Here is a 19,291-nt window from a genome sequence, read left to right on the forward strand (position 1 = left end):
ATTATCTTTTTATGAAAATGTACACTATGGTTTAAATGTTTATTCATGCATACAAGTCAATAATTTAAGAGTTCGAATTAATCAGCTTGAGATCATGAATGCTCTGTATAATAAAATATAGACTGGAAGATACATCATTATTATATTTTTAACCTTTACATATTGATAACATCAAAAATACATTACCATATGGACTTGAATATTGGTGTACATGTAGCATCATGTGCATTTGGCCAAATATCCAAGAATCAGGCAAAATACATATGTAGTATAAGTAGTATACATACATTTATAGTGTTTATGTTAGAAGCAAAACAAAATCCTGTGCATTTAAAGTTCCTCGATTGCTTAATTTTCCAGAATTACCCTTAAATTTGCATTTTGACATAGCCTGTCAAAATCAAATAAGGTTTTGAAACATGGAGCTGAAATTTTTGGGTCTTACATTTGAAGGCTTTGGGTGATGTTTCAGTGGTGCTGGATGCCTTTGGAATTAGCATACGCTTTCCAAACACCTGGACATCAAAGCTTGCATAGTCAAAAGACACCTTGGAGTATTTCTCCAGCTCCTTGGCCAGATTAGCTCTTGGTGTGGTGGTCACTGTGTTGGGCCGAAAGCTGCCATACTGAGGGATCTCCAGCTGTTTCACAAAACACATGGGCCTGCAAGAAATGTATTACATATTATTCCTTCAGTTATATGGACATACAGGGACTGTACATATTTCTGCATAAAAAACTGAACTGAAAAAAACACTATATGACTCACCTGAGCACTCTGTCAGAGTTGGAAGAGGGTTCACTGACTGAAGCTGGTAAATTAACCTGCTTATCCTGGTTCTTGTTCAGTTTAGCTGCCGCAGCAATGGGGCAGCCGGACAAACTGATAGGAGACACATATCTCAACGTATGCATTTAATGGAATAAAACTCTCATGAATAGGTCAACAGCAGTCTGAGTTACTGATAAGCCTACTAAAGACAGCATAAGTATGTATTAGTAGTAGTAGTAGTATACAACTATAATGGTTCTCTTTGGGGTTCCACTCATTATTTTTCTGTTATTTTAGATCATTTCCATGGTAATTAAGATTTCACTCCAGACTACTTTTAGACCATTAGTAAAAATGAAATCCTGCCAAACCAGACTGTTTCATGCATACATTTCTGAAAAAGTCTTGAAATACAATCTTCAGTTTTTTTTAAAACAAATGACATAATATTCTCACATAATTTCACGAGCCACATTTGTTTTTGTAATCACACCTATGTGTGCGTGTTTTTGTGTGCTCTTCTATGTTTATACTGTGTTTCAGTATATATGTATATTTGTGTGTCCTGGGTATTTCATTAACCTGCGGTGTGTGTTACGGTTACTGTTCACATGGCCTTGGCCTGTGCAGCCAGGAGTCGGACACTTCAAGACATTCTCATGCATGGCCAGGACTATGGACACACAGGAGACACAAACATGTCAGTCTGTTAAGTTTGGCTCACATTAGTACCGATAGTAATGAGAGTGGTTGTGCAACACAAAAAATTCAGCAGTGGCAATAGAAGCATTAGTACTTTTTTCTATAACACAAAAGTAGTAGTGGTAGTACTGGTAACAATAATGTGAGTAGTAATAATAAAAATCAGAGAAACAAAATCTAACTATACCTTCACTATCAAAGCCCTCAAGCTGTTAAATATCTAAATAAAAAGGTTTATATGTAAGTACTACATAAAGTGTACTGTAATTTGTGCTCACTCTCTGGAGGAATTCGATCTTTGTGAGGACATCCAGATAAACTGCGATGGTGAGGATACAGTCCAGTAACATGGCCCGTGCCATCACACCCTGGAGTTGGACACTTCACTTCCTTTTTCTCTGAATACGAGGTTGCGATTAAACAAAAAAATAAGTGACAAAGAAAAAGACAAAGACAAAACATAAAACAAAAAATGAATTCTGTGTCCAGAACATGATCCACTATGAGGTGTGTCTATTTTTCTTGTATTGTTCTGATTGATGCTAGTTGTAAAACAAGTAATAATTTGCCTATCCAGAATATTATCAGTAGTCAACTAATACAGGATAGACATAATTTTAATTTACATTCCTTATCTGGACCTTTCATAGGTTGAGTCCATTATTCTTTTAGTACCAGCCATGTGCACAGGGGGTTAGTCCTAGGGGCTTGAGTCTCTGCCCTTTGTCCAAGTACCTTATTTTCCAGACTATAAGTCGCACCGGAACATTAGTCGCTTTTAGCAAAACAGCCTTGTTGAACAGAAAAAAACATATATAAGTCACATTGGTGTATAAGTTGCATTTCTAATTACACTAATTATAGTGTAAATAAGCCTATGAAGAACGTAGGCTAGGCATAAAAACAATTCACTCATCCATGTCAAGTAACGTTAAACAACTGTCACCATCGGGGTGGGGGGAGATGAAGCAGCGTCTCCTCCTCGTCCCAGGTTGCCTGAATGCCAATACTCACTCCAAACTGCAAAGCATGCCATCTAACACTAGTGACCAGTTGACAAAATTACTGTAAATATACAGATATAAGTCACTTCGCTCTTAAATAATAATTATATTGTGGTCAATGTCAACATGCAGAAAAGACTAAAGACAGTGTTAGAAGACCGCTGATAGATTTTAAATTAAAAGGGTGGAAAAATGCTTGGAATTGGTAATTAAAAATAAGTCATTTAAAACTCAAAGGGCCAATTCAGTACTATGGAAAGATCTCTGCTCTGGAGACCTTCTCTGCATGTCGCTGCTTAGTATTCTTATTCTTCTTCATTTTTAATACAACTATGAATAAATAAGGATTTGTTACTTCCTCACCAAAATCTTAGAGAGTTTAAAGAATCACTGTCAGGTTCCCTGATGGGAAAAACTTACTGAAATTCAATATAGTGCAATGACTAAATGTATTGCTCGATCCTATTCGTTTCAAAAAAGAATACTTATTTCTCAAGTATACTATCAGGTATACTAATGTTAATGTACTAGTAATTAAAGTAATTAAATATTATATATTATATATTATATATATATATATATTATATTATATTATATATATTATATATAATATATATATATATTATATTATATATATTATATATAATATATATATATTATATTATATTATATATATATATATATATATATATATTGTAAATTATAATTAAAGTAAGTAGTTTTAAGTGTACTACTAGTGTACACTTAAGTGTAACATAGTAAAAATAGTATAAGTTTAATTTTGTGCTGTGAATTGAATTGGTACTAATTATATGCTTCTAGCCCACTATTTAGTTTATTTGCAGTATACTTTGAAGTATACTGCAAATAAACTTCCATATATACTGTTAGTTAGTCACATAACACTCATGCTCCTTCTTTAGGTATAGAACTAGTAAACTGATTTACTTTAAAGCTGCTTTTGCACTTCACAACACTAATCCCATTCAGACTAAAACCAGAAATGAATGTGGTGTACACACTGTAATGTCTGTGAACCCAAACCATGGTTTAGATTGTTTCTCTATTCCACTATTAAAACACACCAATGTGCTACACTGCTGCTCTGGTTGACATTGTTCATCCTCTCAGTGCAAGAAGCAAGCATAGTGGTGTAAACTGAACAGAGTTCACACACATGCATTTAACTCCTCCATACATAATACTGTAGAAATTGGTGAGTTTTTTTTAAAAGACAGACCCATCACTTGTGAGGGAAAATACTGTCAACCAGATAGCCACTAGTAATAAATGACCACTTTGAACTGTTCTTGTGTTCGGTCATAGTAACAGTAGGTTTACCTTTGCTGTAGTGAGTGGTGCGGCGAGCTACCACAGCATGCTCAGAACCTTTGCTGGAGTTGCTGTATGGTTGGTATTCTGAAGAGCTCCGGGCCTCTTGAACCCCCTTGACCTCTTCTGCCTTTAGGGCTATGGCCTTCTCCAGCAGCCCCAGGTTCCCCCGTGTCATATCCCAATTCTCTGAGTCATCTGTGATTCCTGAGCCATCTGAGGCACGGTCCTGCTCATCTCCTTCCTCATCATCCTCTTCTTCCTCCTCTTCCTCATCCTCATCCTCATCATCATCTTCCTCAGAACGGACTTCAATAACCACAGTAGTTGGAGAGGCTTTGCTGGAATCTTGGTCATCCTCTTCCTCCACTACCAAATTGCCTGCATCTATTCTCTGCTTCTCATCCTCCTCTTCCTCTATTTCCTCTTCCTGCTCTTCATCCTCATCATCTTCTTCCGTCATGGGGGTGTTGACCTTTTCTTCCCTGAGTGACACCTTGGCTTCTGATCCCTGAGTGAGAGGACTCAAATTGTAAGGAGTGTCACCACCATGGTGGACCTCCTTCTCGTCATCATCCTCTTCTTCTACCTCTTCCTCCTCTTCCTGTTCTTCATCCTCCTCCACGTGTTCCTCCCGCTTACTCTGCTCGTTTATTGATTCTTTAATCTGATGGCTATAATCGCCACTTGAATACTGGTGATCAGAGTTTTCCTGGCTTATCATGTGTCTTTCCACTTCCCTCTCTTCTACATTATTCTCTTGTCTTTTGTGCTGCTTTTCCTCCTCCTTTTCATCTTCTTCTGTTTCCTTTTCCTGCTCTTCTTTTGCTTCTACTTCTTCCCCCTCATCTTTTTTCTCTTCAAGCTCATTAACTAATGTTTCTTCTTCACGTTGCTCTGATGGCTGGGCCTTCAACACCAGCTGACATTCCTCCTTCTCTGTTGTCTCTATTTCCTCCTGCTGAAGATTATCAGTCAGTGTCACTGGCTTTATTTCCTCATAAGTTGTCTGACTTTCAGTTTCGTTCTCAATTTCTAATGAGATTTCTTTGTTCTGATCTTCATCTGAAGTCAGAAGACAAACTGCTGTTTCTGTGTCCTCTGCTGTTGGTGAGCAGCCTGCTGTGGATTCAAAGTATAAATGCATGTCATTGTTATTTGAGAAATGGTTTGTCATCTATACATGCGTTACAGCTAACATACATTGTGACTGACCTTGTAGATAACCTTACCTGACTTGTTTTGCATTAAAATACAAAATACAGTGGAAATAAAATAACTACAGTGAAACTTAAAATGGTCAAAAACAGGCACAAAACAACAGAGAAACTCAGCGCTACCACAAAAAGAATACAAAATGACTACAGACTCTCAAAATGGCCAGAAAGCAGCATAAAACAACATGTGACTAAAAAGGAAACATCATTAGGAAACTCACATTTATCTTTCAGGTTGGTTTCACTTCACCCCTAGCCTAAATAGGCTCATTAGGTGGACTATGTAATTAGGGCGAGAGTCATTAGACCCACAAAGGGGTCACAAGAGTCAACCGTTACATCCTAACCACCCTTGCCTCCACTCACTTCTATTGTTCACCTAACAAGCCTATTCAGGCCAGGTGTGGAGTGAAACCAACTCAGGAGTTTTCACACAAACTGAAGAAGCTACTTGGATGAGTAGTGAAACATTTTGACCTAAAAACTAGAAGTCCAGTTGCCATGACTCCGTTAAAGGGAGCTTTTCCTCTCCACAGTCACCCAGTGCTGCTCATAAAGATTTGTTGGGTTTGTGTAAAGTGCCTGGATTGATCGATTGAGTGATGATTTTATAGTAATGTGGTGATTAAAAATAAAACTGAATTAAACCAAATTGAACTGAACACAAGATGACTACAAACAGATGCTAATTAACTAAAACAACCATATAACTCATAACCACAAGGAAATAGAACTGATTACAAAGAGACAGAGAACAACCACAAAGAGGCACTAATGCAGTGGTGGAAGTTCTGAGATACACTATAAATACCACAGTGTAATAATACTTTGTAAAAGTGTGCAATCAAAAAAAAAGCAAAAAAATATAAGCAGCTATATATACTGAAAGGACCAGCTGCCACACCTGAGTGCACATGCCTGATAGCATCTACTCTTGTCAGTACTTGGTTGGGAGATGAGCTTGGAAAACCAGGAGCCGCTTACCTCAGCTGCTTAAGTTACATCACAAAGGGCATCTGGCATAAAACTTGTGCCAAATCAATCATGTGTACAAACTGATCTTTGGTGACCCCAATTGGGAGAAGCCAAAAGAAAAAAAAAAAGAAAGTAGTAGTCATGGCACATCTCACATTAATATACATATTTGTATGGAATGCAATTTGTGGCAAAACTAAGAACTGAACAGAAGTGAGGACATTGAAAGTAAATAATTATTATTTTTTAAATTTTCAGTTTCAATTTTCCATTTTTCAGTTTCATTTTTTCATTTTTTATTATTTCAGAGCTCTGGGACCAAAGTCTTGTGAGGGTGGGGTTACAGGACTCCCAAAGTACTGTGTCCTCATTGGCCACGGTCAAGCCATCTGTCGCCTGACCATGTCCTCATTGGCCAGCTACAATTGCCTCAAATCTCATTCCATAAATGTATGAATTCATTATTGTGTTCATCAATTTAATGTTGCAGCTGGCAAAGGTGGAGCTAATGTTAACTACCATACAGTATATGCTGATAGTTACTTTAAATACTGCTGGGTACCTACTGAAAATCAATTAAATTAATACTATACTGTATTTTGCAGTAAATATTTGATTTCATGTTTGGTTCCAAGTATGGAGTAGCAGAAAATGGAAATACTAAAGTAAGGTACCTCAAAATTGTACTTAAGTACAGTACCTGAAACGATACTTTGTGACTTTCCACCACTGCAGAAATGACCATAAAAATAAACAATCACAAAACACAAAACAACCAGAAAGGGATGCAAAATGGCTACAAAAAGACATAAAACATAAAACAACCACAAAGACACAAATAACAACGAACAACAGTGTGATAATCTATTTCTAGAAGTTGTCAGCATAGGTATGATTTCATTTATGAGGTTTTGCTCTCTGTGTTGCAGAGAGTTATCATCCATAGCGGAGTATAAAGCTAATTTCCATGACGCCATATTGTGTAGCTTTAGTTTTGTTTTAAAACGTCCTTGTATCAACCATGACCTGGAAATAGCCCGTTTTTGCCATGATTCAATTTATTATTATAATGAAAAGCACTAATGTCTCTAATGGTATAGGTGCCGAGTAATTTTAATTAATAAATAATTAAAATAAAAATAATAAAATAATAAATAATAATAAAAAAAAAACCTTGCATTAAAAAAAGCTGACATCTACTGAAAATCAGAAGAATGTGACTGAAAAAAATAACTTTGGCATTAAATAAAGCTTACATCCACAAAAGCTGAGAAGATTGTGACTTTTTTCAGTATTAATAAAATTTTCAATGCCAATTTTTTTTACAGTACAAATGCTTCAAAGCCAATGTATTTATTTAGTTCTGATTTTGTTTTCGGTGCCGAAGTTCAACTGTCACTGTTCTGGCTCCATAACAATTGGGACGCCATTGCGTTCTACCTTGTCCTGGCAAAACTGCAGCCACAACTGTGGTTAAGCAAAGTCACACTGGATGGCTTCTGCCATCTTGTGTTGGGAAGGCTGTATAGGTATAGAGGTACACAGCCTGGCTTGGTCAGTTTGTGAGCCTGAAGGGCACCTTATGCTCTAGCTCTAGTGGTGGGGGGTTGGAGGTCTGGGGAAAATGCTGGTCTCTCTCTGGTGCAGTGGCCAGTCCTCCCTGGACTGGCGGGATCCCGGTGAACTGGGCTGAGGGCCTGCTGTGGCCCAGCCTTCTGGCTTGGCCCTGTGGATCTGGGGTAAATTTCTGGGGATCAGCGAATGTGTATGTAAATGTAGGTACAGGTCACTCCTGCCCAGTCCACTGCTACCTGCACTAATGATGATTGCCTCTTGTTGGAGCCATGGCCTTGTCAGTCCTGCTCCCCCATAATAAAGTTAGAAAATAGACATTTCATGCATACCTGTGATTGTACGAAGGTATGTATTTATAAAACTTGCATTTTTGAGAAAAAGGTAACTGAATAATTGTAATAGCAACCAAAGGAAATGGTAGTTAAGTGTGCATTCTTCAGTTGCAGCTCCTGGATGTAGGTCACAAACAGTCTGTGATTATCTGCAACATTTTTCTGTGACTTAAGTTGATTTCTTTCCGTAGTTACTGTTTTACCCGGTTTCAGCCAGTTTCACAAGCCAAACATTTAACCACCATATTCATGTAAAACTTGTCCATAGTTTAATTAGTTTTCTGCCTCAGGTGTTTAATTAGCTTTCTGCCATGAAGATCTATTCAACAAGAACAGTTGGTACAACATCCCTTGGAAAAGCAACTCTGTTGGCTCAACAAGGCATCCAGATCCTCAATACTGTATGACAAGCAGCTGAACAGGACAGGGTTTTTTTTTTAAAAATTGAAGTTTGATGTACAAGTCTGAGCAGGGGCACTTACAAATCTGACTGCACACACAGATTGCGACACAAATACACAGCTCTCCATGTGTCTACAAATTGAGACACAAGACTGGTATCAGAGGAACAGCGTTAAAATGGTTCCAATCCTATTTATCGGACAGATTCCAGTTTGTTCATGTCCATGATGAACCTTCCACACGAACAAAAGTTAGTTATGGAGTTCCACAAGGCTCTGTGCTAGGACCGATTCTGTTCACCCTGTACATGCTTCCTTTAGGATATGTCATTAGGAAGCACTCTATTAATTACCACTGCTATGCAGATGACACTCAGTTGTATCTATCTATTAAATCTGTTAACACAAACCAGTTAACCAGACTTCAAGCCTGTCTAACTGACATAAAGGCCTGGATGACCAGTAACTTTTTACTTTTAAACTCAGAGAAAACAGAAGTCATTATATTTACAGCACTACTGTAAAAAACCTTGGAGTTATTTTTGACCAGGACATATCCTTTAACTCACACATAAAACAAATCTATAGAACTGCATTCTTTCACATGTGCAACATTTCCAAAATTTAGGAACTTCCTGTTTCAAAATGATGCAGAAAAACTAGTCCATGCATTTGTTACCTCAAGGCTAGATTACTGTAACTCATTACTATCTGGATGTCCCAATATCTCCATAAAAAGCCTCCAGTTAATCCAGAATGCCGCAGCCAGAGTCCTGACAGGAACTAGCAAGAGAGATCATATTTCTCCTATATTGGCTTCTCTTCATTGGCTCCCTGTAAAATACAGAATAGAATTTAAAATCCTTCTTCTCACATACAAATTCCTTCATAATCAAGCTCCTTCATACCTTAAAGACCTCATAGTACCATATTATCCCAATAGACCACTTCGCTCTCAGAGTGCAGGTCTACTTGTGGTTCCCAGAGTTCTCAAAAGCAGAATGGGAGGCAGAGCCTTGAGCTATCAAGCTCCTCTCCTGTGGAACCAGCTCCCAGCCTGGGTTCAGGAGGCAGACACTCTCTGTACTTTTAAGGCTAGACTTAAAACCTTCATCTTTGAAAAAGCATATAGTTAGGGCTGGCTTCAGGCAACCCTGAACCATCCCTTAGTTATGCTGCTATAGGCCTAGACTGCCCGAGGATCATCGGTGCACTGAGCTCCCCTACCCTAACCCCCCTCTTCCCTTCCCCTCCCCTCTCTTCCTCTCCTCCCACCTCATGTATATTCCACCATTGAATGTCACTAACCTTGTGCTCTCTCGCTCCCCTAGTTTGTGCTCTCTCCCTCTCTCTCTGTTCTCTCTGTACCTTCTGCAGGTGTCCCTGGTCCTGGAGCTGTATATCGCTGATGTGCAGTTACTGGTCCCACCAACCTGCAGTGTCTATCTCTTGTTTATTGTTGCTGTTCTTTTCTCTCTGCTCTATCCACTCACCCCAACCGGTCGAGGCAGATGGCCGCCCAAAATGAGCCCGGTTCTGCTGGAGGTTTTTTCTTCCGTTAAAGGGAGTTTTTCCTCTCCACTGTCGCCAAGTGCTTGATCATAAGGGAATTGTTGGGTTTTTACTTTTAGTTTTTGTGAAGTGCCTTGAGATGATTTGTATTGTGATTTGGCGCTATACAAATAAAATTGAATTGAATTGAATTGAATTGACATGCTATGCATGTTCTACCACACTGTCATGGCAAGTACACTGTTCTATACACTGTTGTCTGGTGGGAGAGTGGCATAACGGACAGGAACTCTAAGAGACTGAACAAACCAGAGAAAAAGGCCAGTTCTGTGCTAGGCAGGAGGCTGGACCCTCTAAGAACTGTGGTGGAGCAACACATACGGAGGAAGATGCTTGCTATAATGGACAATAATAAATCCTACCTCCATGACATCCTGACTAAACAGAGTAGCAGCTGCAGTGGGAGGCTCATCTTACTGCGCTGCAGAACTGAGAGGTTGAGGAGATCCTTTGTCCCGACAGCCATCAGACTTTTTAACATTAACTGCACTTTGAATTGCATAGTGTATGAAAGGTGCTATACAAATAAATTTGCCTTTATTTGCCTTTGTAGATATTGTATATAGTGAAATTTCTGTGTAAAGTAAATATAAGAGCTGCTGGACAATTTGAATTTCCCCTAGGGGGGATGAATATAGGGCCACATAGACAAACAACTCCAGACACTCACACTCACTCCTATGGGCAATTTAGAGTCACCAATCACCCTGACATATTGGACTGTGGGAGGAAACCGGAGTAACCCAGAGAAAACTGCAATAGAGCCATTACATGCAAATGACTATCCTACCCTTCATTCGTGCAAATTGGCTAATGTGAACTTGCTAACATGCTGAAGTAAAAAACATTTAAACTACTGTGGCAACCAAGGTAAGCATTACTTCCTGACTAAGTTGACATTGTCATTATTATCAATTAGCTCAAAGTCTAAAGTAGTAAAGCCTCGCAGAACTGTTAGCATGACTGTAGATGCTGTCTAAAAAAACAAAAACACTGTTCTTCTACAGAAATGTATCTGACTTTTTCTGACATTTCTATAATCCTTTTAGTGAATTATTACATGGTTAATTCTTATGGTATCTAACTTTGGTACTGTACTGTACTATAATTTGGTAGTGTAAAATATGTGCAATATATCATGATAACTTTTCTAGTTTCACTCACTTTGTATTGACTCTGGACTACTTTTCGTTTTGTTCGTTTTCTTCTCTTTGGGGTCCTCCTCCTCTTTCTGTTCTTCCTCCTCTTCTGCTGCATCACTGTCTGTGGTGAAGCCTTTATCTGCTGCCTGTTTGGAAGGCTGGATTCTCCTCTTGGGAGTAGATTGGTTCTCCTCAGCCTCAGCCTCGGCCTCCTCCAGCTTCCTTTTCTTCACAATTGGGCATCCCAGTATGCTGAGGAGAATAGGATGTAAATGCATTTCTTCTACTTCTAATCCTTAACTTCTACTACCATGCTACCATGAAACAGCAAAACTGATGTTTTTTGTTATTCTGCCCAACACTTTTACATTGTGAAAGTTACTACATATTTTATGTTTATGGATGCTATTAGCAGGGCTATATTGTCATATTATTAATGTTTATTTGTATTACATCAACTTAAAACCTGAACCAAAAGAAAAACAAACAAAATCACTGTAACATTGATTTTGTTTTAGACTAGGTAAAATTAGAAACAAATACAACTTGAGTTAACTGTCTAAAGTACATAGCTTGCAGGCTTCTCATGATTAATGATATACTATTTATATATTAATTACTGTAATGCATAGTTATTCTCTACATCATTGCCATTCTTCATTAGTGTGTGCTTAAAAGATTTTTACTGAAGTTTTGATATTTAACTATTTCCAAACTACATAACATCAACAAATGTAATGATGTACTGCGGTATAAGTAAAAAGAATCTGGTTGCATATAAAGAAATACAACGCATTATATATAGCCTAAAGCAACGAAAGTACTGCACATGAACATAATTTTGTCTGAACCTGTATACAGTTAAAGTTAAAAACATCTTTCTGCCATGGTAAGTTGCCATTATCATCAAGACTTCATCATTTGTACCACAGCACGGCATGTGTTACACTATAATGTCTGTAGGTGGCGCTCACTCACACATACAGCACCCTGTGCATGCAAAGACCATACTGTAGCCCATACTATAATGAATGTGTAATAGAACCTGAAGTAAAAGCCCTGTGGTTGGGGTTTGCTGTAAACTGTGATTATTATGTGTGGATCGAGTGTTACTTTACTTTAATATTTTGAAAATTTTTGATTGACTTTATGAGGACAATCAGCCAAGAAAAAATATGTTGGCTGGAGACCTTTTACTGACATATACACACACAGAGATATTTACATCAGGAGGTGACACCACCCCCTCAACGAGACACTGCATTTCCAGACTTTGTTTGAAGACTGCCGAGTTAAGACATCTCTACTGACCCAGACTCCCCACTGGTCACAACCAGCCATTAAACCATTGCTTTGATCACCTTCACCAACTAAACTGAGAACATATGTAACAGTACTAATTGTCCCTACTGCATTTCTATTTCTATTGCTATATCTGGAACAGACTCAACTGTTATTTTTGCCACAGTAAAGGGCCTTTTCTCTGATTACTGAGTGTGTGCTTTTTATATGAGACACAGCATGAAGCTTGTGGTTTGAGGTCATGCTGTCTGACTAACTGGTTGTTGTGCAGGAAGTGTGATGAAATGTATCCTACCTTCTATGTCGTGAGTATCTTCCACTGACGTGGCCTTTGCCATCACATCCAGGGGTAGGACAGCTACTACTGACATATAGCATGACAAATACACACTTCATACTCACAGGAACTTCTTCATATATGAGGATGGTCTTCTGTTGAAGCATAAAATTACTTACCTCAACTCCTGCTTCATCTCTTGTCCCACAAGTTCTGATGACACTGATAAGAAAGTATCGGAAGTTTCATTAGATGTATAAATGAAAGTGGCATGAGAGCTACAAGTGTTTAAAGACGATGCTTTTATATTATGGGGGAATTTATTTACTCAGTGAATTATTTATTTATATGTGTATTTATTCTTACAGTTTTGATTGAATTTGTTATAAATGCATGTTCTGTAGTTATAAGTACATGTTCTTGTGACCTGTCCTCTCCATGAGGTACCAATATAAAACTGTTGAAAAGATATTTGAAAAACTCAAAGGATACACAAAGGGAGCTTCAAACAATATTTTCTATAAAAGTCTGCCTATTAAAGTTGTGTCCTCACTTTTCCTAACTAAATCGTATGGTCAGCTATACCCATAAGGACCCCTTTTCCACTTTCTGTGTAGGATGAATGCAGCAATACATCATATGCTCTGGTAAGTTGAACTTCTAAAAAATATTTTAGGCAAACAATGTCAATATGATTCCAGTCACAGCTTTAATGTGTCATGACCATCTCCCCATCATTAATAATTTTAGTTAATTGTGGATTGAGTTTAGGCATCTTAGTAAGGTTGTTGAAGCAGCTAGGAGCTAAGAAAAAACAAAATGGCTGCAGTGTACAATACATATTTAGCATAACAGAGTTGATAAATTCTCCCAGGACCTCTTAATGTGGAAAATATAATATTGTTTATAAACACTGTAAAATATTCCAATGTAATTTCATGATTCTATTTACACACAGATATACATATAAACTGATTTACAGTATTTAACATTGTATAACATACACTTTTGACTCTTTGACTCTGCTTTAGATTGTACTTTAACAATTCACAGCTTTTAAATTATATAAATATATATTGATGGGAGAAGAGATGGAAGGAGAGATGGAGGAGGATGTTGAAGAGGAGAGAGAGGAGGAGCCTCAGAAAGGTCCTGGGGGCACTACTACAGTAACTACTATCAACAGCTACTATCCTTCTTATTTTTCCAATAAGCAACTGCAGATCCCACAGAATTTTTTTTTTTTAGGATAGCCAGTTAATCTAGTCCTAATCTAGTGATTATGCAATATAAAACATTACATTATTAATTGATAATTATCTTATCTTATTTATCAGTGTCACTATGCATGTTTATGTGGTTGTGTGTGTCTATACTCACCTCGAATGCCTTTGGACCGGGTTCGTGTTCGTGTCTCTGTAATATCTTGGCTCATCTAAATAACAGAAGGTCACAAGTGATATTTAGAAATAATAAGACACTAATGATAGATAGGTAGATAGACAGACAGACACACACACACACACACACACACAGACCAGACCAGACCAGACCAGACCAGACCACACAAGACAGACAGACAGAAACTCCACACCAGACCAGACCAGACCAGAGACCTGATAAATACACAGACACAGACAGACAGATAGATAGATAAATAGACAGACAGGTAGAAAGATAAAAAGATAGACAGATAGACCAGACAGACAGATAAATAGGTAGATAGATACATTGATGCTGAGGCTTGTCTTTTACAGTCAATTGGCAGTCCGCTGGCCCACTGCTGGCTGGCTCAGAATCTGACTTTTAAAGTCATTTTCTGTTAAATAAAAAACACAAAAAAAAATAATCTGAGATGTTGATGGAAAATATTTCTTTAACATAATGAATTTATATAGTTATATATTTAGATATTCAGTTGTGTAATGGCTCTGTAGAATGATAATGGATGAATGAATTAAAATAACCCAGATCATGTCATAGTAGAGTCTTCAGGGTAGCCTCAGCACAAGCTTGAAAACAACTCATTACAACAGAAAGCCAAACTGTTACAAACTGGAGGTGTAGAATATAAAAAATGTAGGCAAGATGAGTCGGGGGGATTTCTCTGCTTCTGCTTCCATTTTGACCTTTCTCTTTTGAACCTGTTTCTTGCAATCTCACAACTTTATGAAAGTGAACTATTAAATTACTTGTGCACCCCTTATTAACCCAATACAACTGAAACATGCATTGCATGCTAAGAAGCTGGCAAGACGCAAGCCTGCTGATTCTATATGGAAAAAAATACTGCTTTTCAAGAGGAATATGATTCCAAAGACACCAAGTATAATTTAGAGAAATGTACTGGTATCTAAAATGCAACTATGAAACATGAAGCCTTGGGTTTGAATATGTTCAGAGTATCCATGAAGCATTTCTGTAGATTCTATGAGCAGAATTGTCCATTGCATATTTTCTAGGAATTTGAATGTTTAAGGAAGTTACTTTAAATTCTACAATTTACACATCATGAATGACTCTTAAGGTCATTCCAGTATTTTTAGACTCAGTGTTTCTATTTAACTTTGACTTCAAGCCAGCAAAATAATTGAAAAACAAAAACAGAGGCTGCTAACGATGTGAAACAGAATTTTTAAATACAGGAAAAGAAAATTCATTTTCCAGTGATTGGTTAAGATATCTGAAAGAACCATTTTCTGTGACAAAAATTTTGAAGTAAAAATAGTAAAATAGCACTTGTTTTATTGAAACAATGCACAGCCCTTCTTTAGTATTCAAAATCAACAAAAGTGTGACTTCATTAGGCACAAATGATTTACTGTACTGACTAAATAATCCCTTATACTAACCGCCTTCTAGCAATAACACCTAGGAGATTAAAGCAATTTCCAATACTTCTGCTTCTATTGCCAGTATGTGCAAATATTTATGAATCATTTTTTCAGGGCTTTGGCGTTAGGGCTGTGTGTCAATACAAAGTTGACATTAAGTGTCAAGTTTCTACTAGATTTCAAATCAAAAACCAAAAACTCAATTAATACATTTTGCATTGTTCTAAATGCTAGCCAATAATGTTTTATCATAACCACGTGCCTCAAAATCTCTGCACAATATTTTTGCGTGTAATTAGAAAGAAAGATCAGTGCTACATATCTACCAGTTACATAATAATTAACTGTGAGGTGATCTTCTCTTTAACTCAGGAGACATTATATAAGTTTTCCCTAGTGTTTTCCATAAATCCTTATTACATGTATATAAACCAGAGAAGGGCGGGTGCAAAATGAATTTGCAACTTTTTAATTTTCTCACATTTTGACTATTTAGGCATACATTGTTTACATTACAGAACAGAAACCCCAAAATGATTTTTAAAAAGTGTATCACTCTTTCTGGAGGAGACACAAAATTGTTGGTGCCCACAATGGTCACTGAAATAACTTGAAACTGACTAAAGTACTTATAAATAAAAATTGACTGAAAATTAACTAATGAAAACCAGACATTGCTTTCAAATTGCAGTTCAACAGAAGCATTAAAAAAAACAACTAATGAAACTAGCCTGGACAAAAATTATGGTACCTCTGAAAAGATTGAAAGTAATTTAACTATATGGACATGTTAAACTAAAATGTGTTCTGTAATTAGCATCACAGGTGTCTTCTAACTTGTAATCAGTCAGTCTGCCTATTTAAAGGGTGAAAAGTGCTGTGTACCACACTCAACATGGACCACAGAAAGCTAAGGAGAGAGTTGTCTCAGGAGATTAGAAAGAAAATTATAGACAAGCCTGTTAAAGGTAAAGGCTATAAGACCATCTCCAAGCAGCTTAATATTCCTGAGCCTACAGTTGCACATATTATTCAGAAGTTTAAGGTCCACAGGACTGTACAACCTCCCTGGACATGGCCACAAGAAGAAAATTGATACTAAATTGAAGAGATGGACAATACAAATGGTAACCAAAGAGCCCAGAACAACTTCAAAAGAGACTAGAGGTGAACTTGAAGGTCAAGGTACATCAATGTCAGATCACACCATCCATTACTGTTTGAGCCAAAGTGGACTTAATGGAAGACGACCAAGGAAGACTACACTGTTGAAAGCAAATCATAAAAAAGCAAGACTGGAATTTGCCAAAATGCATACTGACAATCCACAAAGCTTTTGGGAGATTATCCTATGGACAAATGAGACAGAACTGGAGCTTTTTGGCAAGTCACATCAGCTCTATGTTCACAGATGCAAAAATGAAGCATACAAAGAAAAGAACAGTGTACCTACTATTATGTTCTGGGGCTGCTTTGCTGCATCTGGCACAGGGTGTGTTGAGTCTGTGCAGGGTGCAATGAAATCTCAAGAAAACACATTCTGGAGCGAAATATGCCTACCCGTATCAGAAAGCTTATTCTCAGTCGCAGGTCATGGGTCCTTCAAAAGGATAATGACCCAAAACACACAGCTAAAAACACAGAAGAATAGCTAAGAACAAAACACTGGACTATTCTGAAGTGGTCTTCTATGGTCTTCTAAATCCTATTGAACATCTTTGGAAAGAGCTGAAACATGCAGTCTGGAGAAGGCAGTTTGTTCATGAGAAGTAGGCCAGGTGCAGAAGTCTCATTGAGAGTTACAGAAATCCTCAATGATTGCCTCAAAAGGTTGTGCAACAAAACATTAAGTTAAGGGTACCATCATTTTTGTCCAGACCCGTTTCATTCGTTTGTTTTTTTAAATGCTCCTGATGAACCAAAAATTCAAAAGCAAGTCTGATTTTCAGTAGATTTTTATTTATTATTACTTTTGTCAATTTCAAGTCAATTTTAATGGAAGAGTAGCAACAATGTGTGTGTGTATATAAATGCACACACACACACACCTTTAGTCTAAATGAAGGTGTATAACAGTAATAAAACATAGTCATAAAACAAAGTCTAATTACATTTTATACATTTTATACAAAACTAATAAGCAATAATATGTTTAGTTAAAGATATTTTAAAAATTGAGACATAACAATATGACAACAAAAACATTAATATATTCGAAGCATCTTAAAATGCTCCATTTGGAATCTGTTGACAGTTTGACACCAGGGGGGTTATGACAGTTTAGGTATCTTCAAACATGGTGACCAGTAAAGAACGTTTTCAAGCGACTTTACGCCTCTCGATGGCCATAGGATCCAAATAACTCAACATGACCTCGGTTTAAACGTATACTGAGTGCCTACACTTCCCCAGGTAGAATACAACAGCCAAAATGCAAGTCCCAAGTATCCTACAGAGTAACGGTGTGCTGGTGACAGCAGAGCGGCAGGCCGGGCTCCTCAACAGAACCAGGCCTTTCTCCTCTCCTCGCCTCTTGTAACCTGACACACTGAAAATCGACAAACCGTACAAAAGCCAACGTTCAGCGGTTTGTGCTTTGAATCAATTTGCCTCTATCGACACAGGGACGCCATTGTACGGGCCCGAAATAAAAGCAATAACAGTTGGATTGAAAGCCTGACCGTCTGCACACTCGGACCGTGCTTAATTTTTTCTCTACGAAAGGAAAACTGCGAGAAAGCATGCTGACATTCGGTATGTATATCGTTTCATCACATCCACTCTGCTCGGCATGAAATCCACCGAAAGGTTGCAGTCTAGGCCCAAGACAATGCCGACAAATATGTGTGCTTCATGTTCTTTGTCAGAAACACATAAAGCCTTACCTTATTGCCCTCCCCTCCCCCTCCGCTCCGACATCTCTGAGCTGGCAGACAGACGTTCACTATAACACAGTATAGTGACTACAACCAGAATACATCACCAGAACACAGTCGAAGGGGAAAACGAGTGTGACAACAGTGTCCAGCACCACTGAGATGTTCAGCACCCCGGATAGGGCCAGCCGAATCTTCAGCACCATGGACAGAAATCCCGCTGCAATGCCCCCTGTAGGAGCACATGAGAGCTGCAGCTGGCTGCGCCTCATATGGAGACTTTGCTGCCACGGCTGAACTGCTGTAGGAGGACATAGGCCGAAATTTAATGAGTCGCAATTCAAAGGCATGTAAATACATTAAAAGTATGGAAAAGAGCATCTAAAAACAAAGACATTTAACATAAAATAAATTTAAATCAAATAAAGTAAATTAAAATAAGATGTAAAAACACATTAAGGACTTAAGGACACTTGTACTCCACATTAGTGAAACACTGGCACATAAATGAACCAACAGGTACTTTAAATGGTATTAAAAATAGTCTTCTCAGTTATGTAGGGCTACTTCATCAGCTAGTATAGTCCCAGAACAGCCAATTAAACAAACCAATATTTGAGATCACAGCCAATAAGATCAGCCAATAAGAACGTGTGAGTTTGTTCGTAAAGAACAAAGTACTTTTATCACCAAATAGACTATATATTCTTCTTCTTCTCCTTTCGGCTGCTCCCTTCAGGGGTCACCACAGCGAATCATCTGCCTTCATTTAACCCTATACCCTACCTCTGTATCCTCCTCATCCACACCAACTATCCTCATGTCCTCCTTCACTACATCCAAGAACCTCCACTTTGGTCTTCCTCTAGGCCTCCTTCCTGGCAGCTCTAACCTCAGCATCCTTTTACCAATGTATTCACTGTCCCTCCTCTGAACATGTCCAAACCATCTCAATCTGGCTTCCTTGGCTTTTTCTCC

The 19,291-nt window shown here is 37.9% G+C and overlaps 1 protein-coding gene across 1 annotated transcript in view; it reads right to left on the reverse strand.

The window, feature by feature from the left end:
• myt1a (myelin transcription factor 1a) overlaps positions 1-18,436 on the reverse strand; it is a 49,012-nt gene extending 30,576 nt beyond the window's left edge. The window contains exons 1-11 of the mRNA XM_026332630.1: positions 18,323-18,436; positions 14,334-14,422; positions 13,984-14,038; positions 12,783-12,816; positions 12,622-12,690; positions 11,047-11,276; positions 3,820-4,914; positions 1,753-1,872; positions 1,355-1,445; positions 770-883; positions 446-663 (exon numbers count right to left, since the gene is read on the reverse strand). Coding sequence (XP_026188415.1) covers positions 446-663; positions 770-883; positions 1,355-1,445; positions 1,753-1,872; positions 3,820-4,914; positions 11,047-11,276; positions 12,622-12,690; positions 12,783-12,816; positions 13,984-14,038 — 2,026 coding nt within the window. The 5' untranslated portion in view covers positions 14,334-14,422; positions 18,323-18,436. The remainder of the gene's footprint in view (positions 1-445; positions 664-769; positions 884-1,354; positions 1,446-1,752; positions 1,873-3,819; positions 4,915-11,046; positions 11,277-12,621; positions 12,691-12,782; positions 12,817-13,983; positions 14,039-14,333; positions 14,423-18,322) is intronic.
• Positions 18,437-19,291: the final 855 nt, after the last annotated feature.

This window comes from Mastacembelus armatus, chromosome 7, assembly GCF_900324485.2.
Source record: "Mastacembelus armatus chromosome 7, fMasArm1.2, whole genome shotgun sequence".
Classification (NCBI taxonomy): domain Eukaryota; kingdom Metazoa; phylum Chordata; class Actinopteri; order Synbranchiformes; family Mastacembelidae; genus Mastacembelus; species Mastacembelus armatus.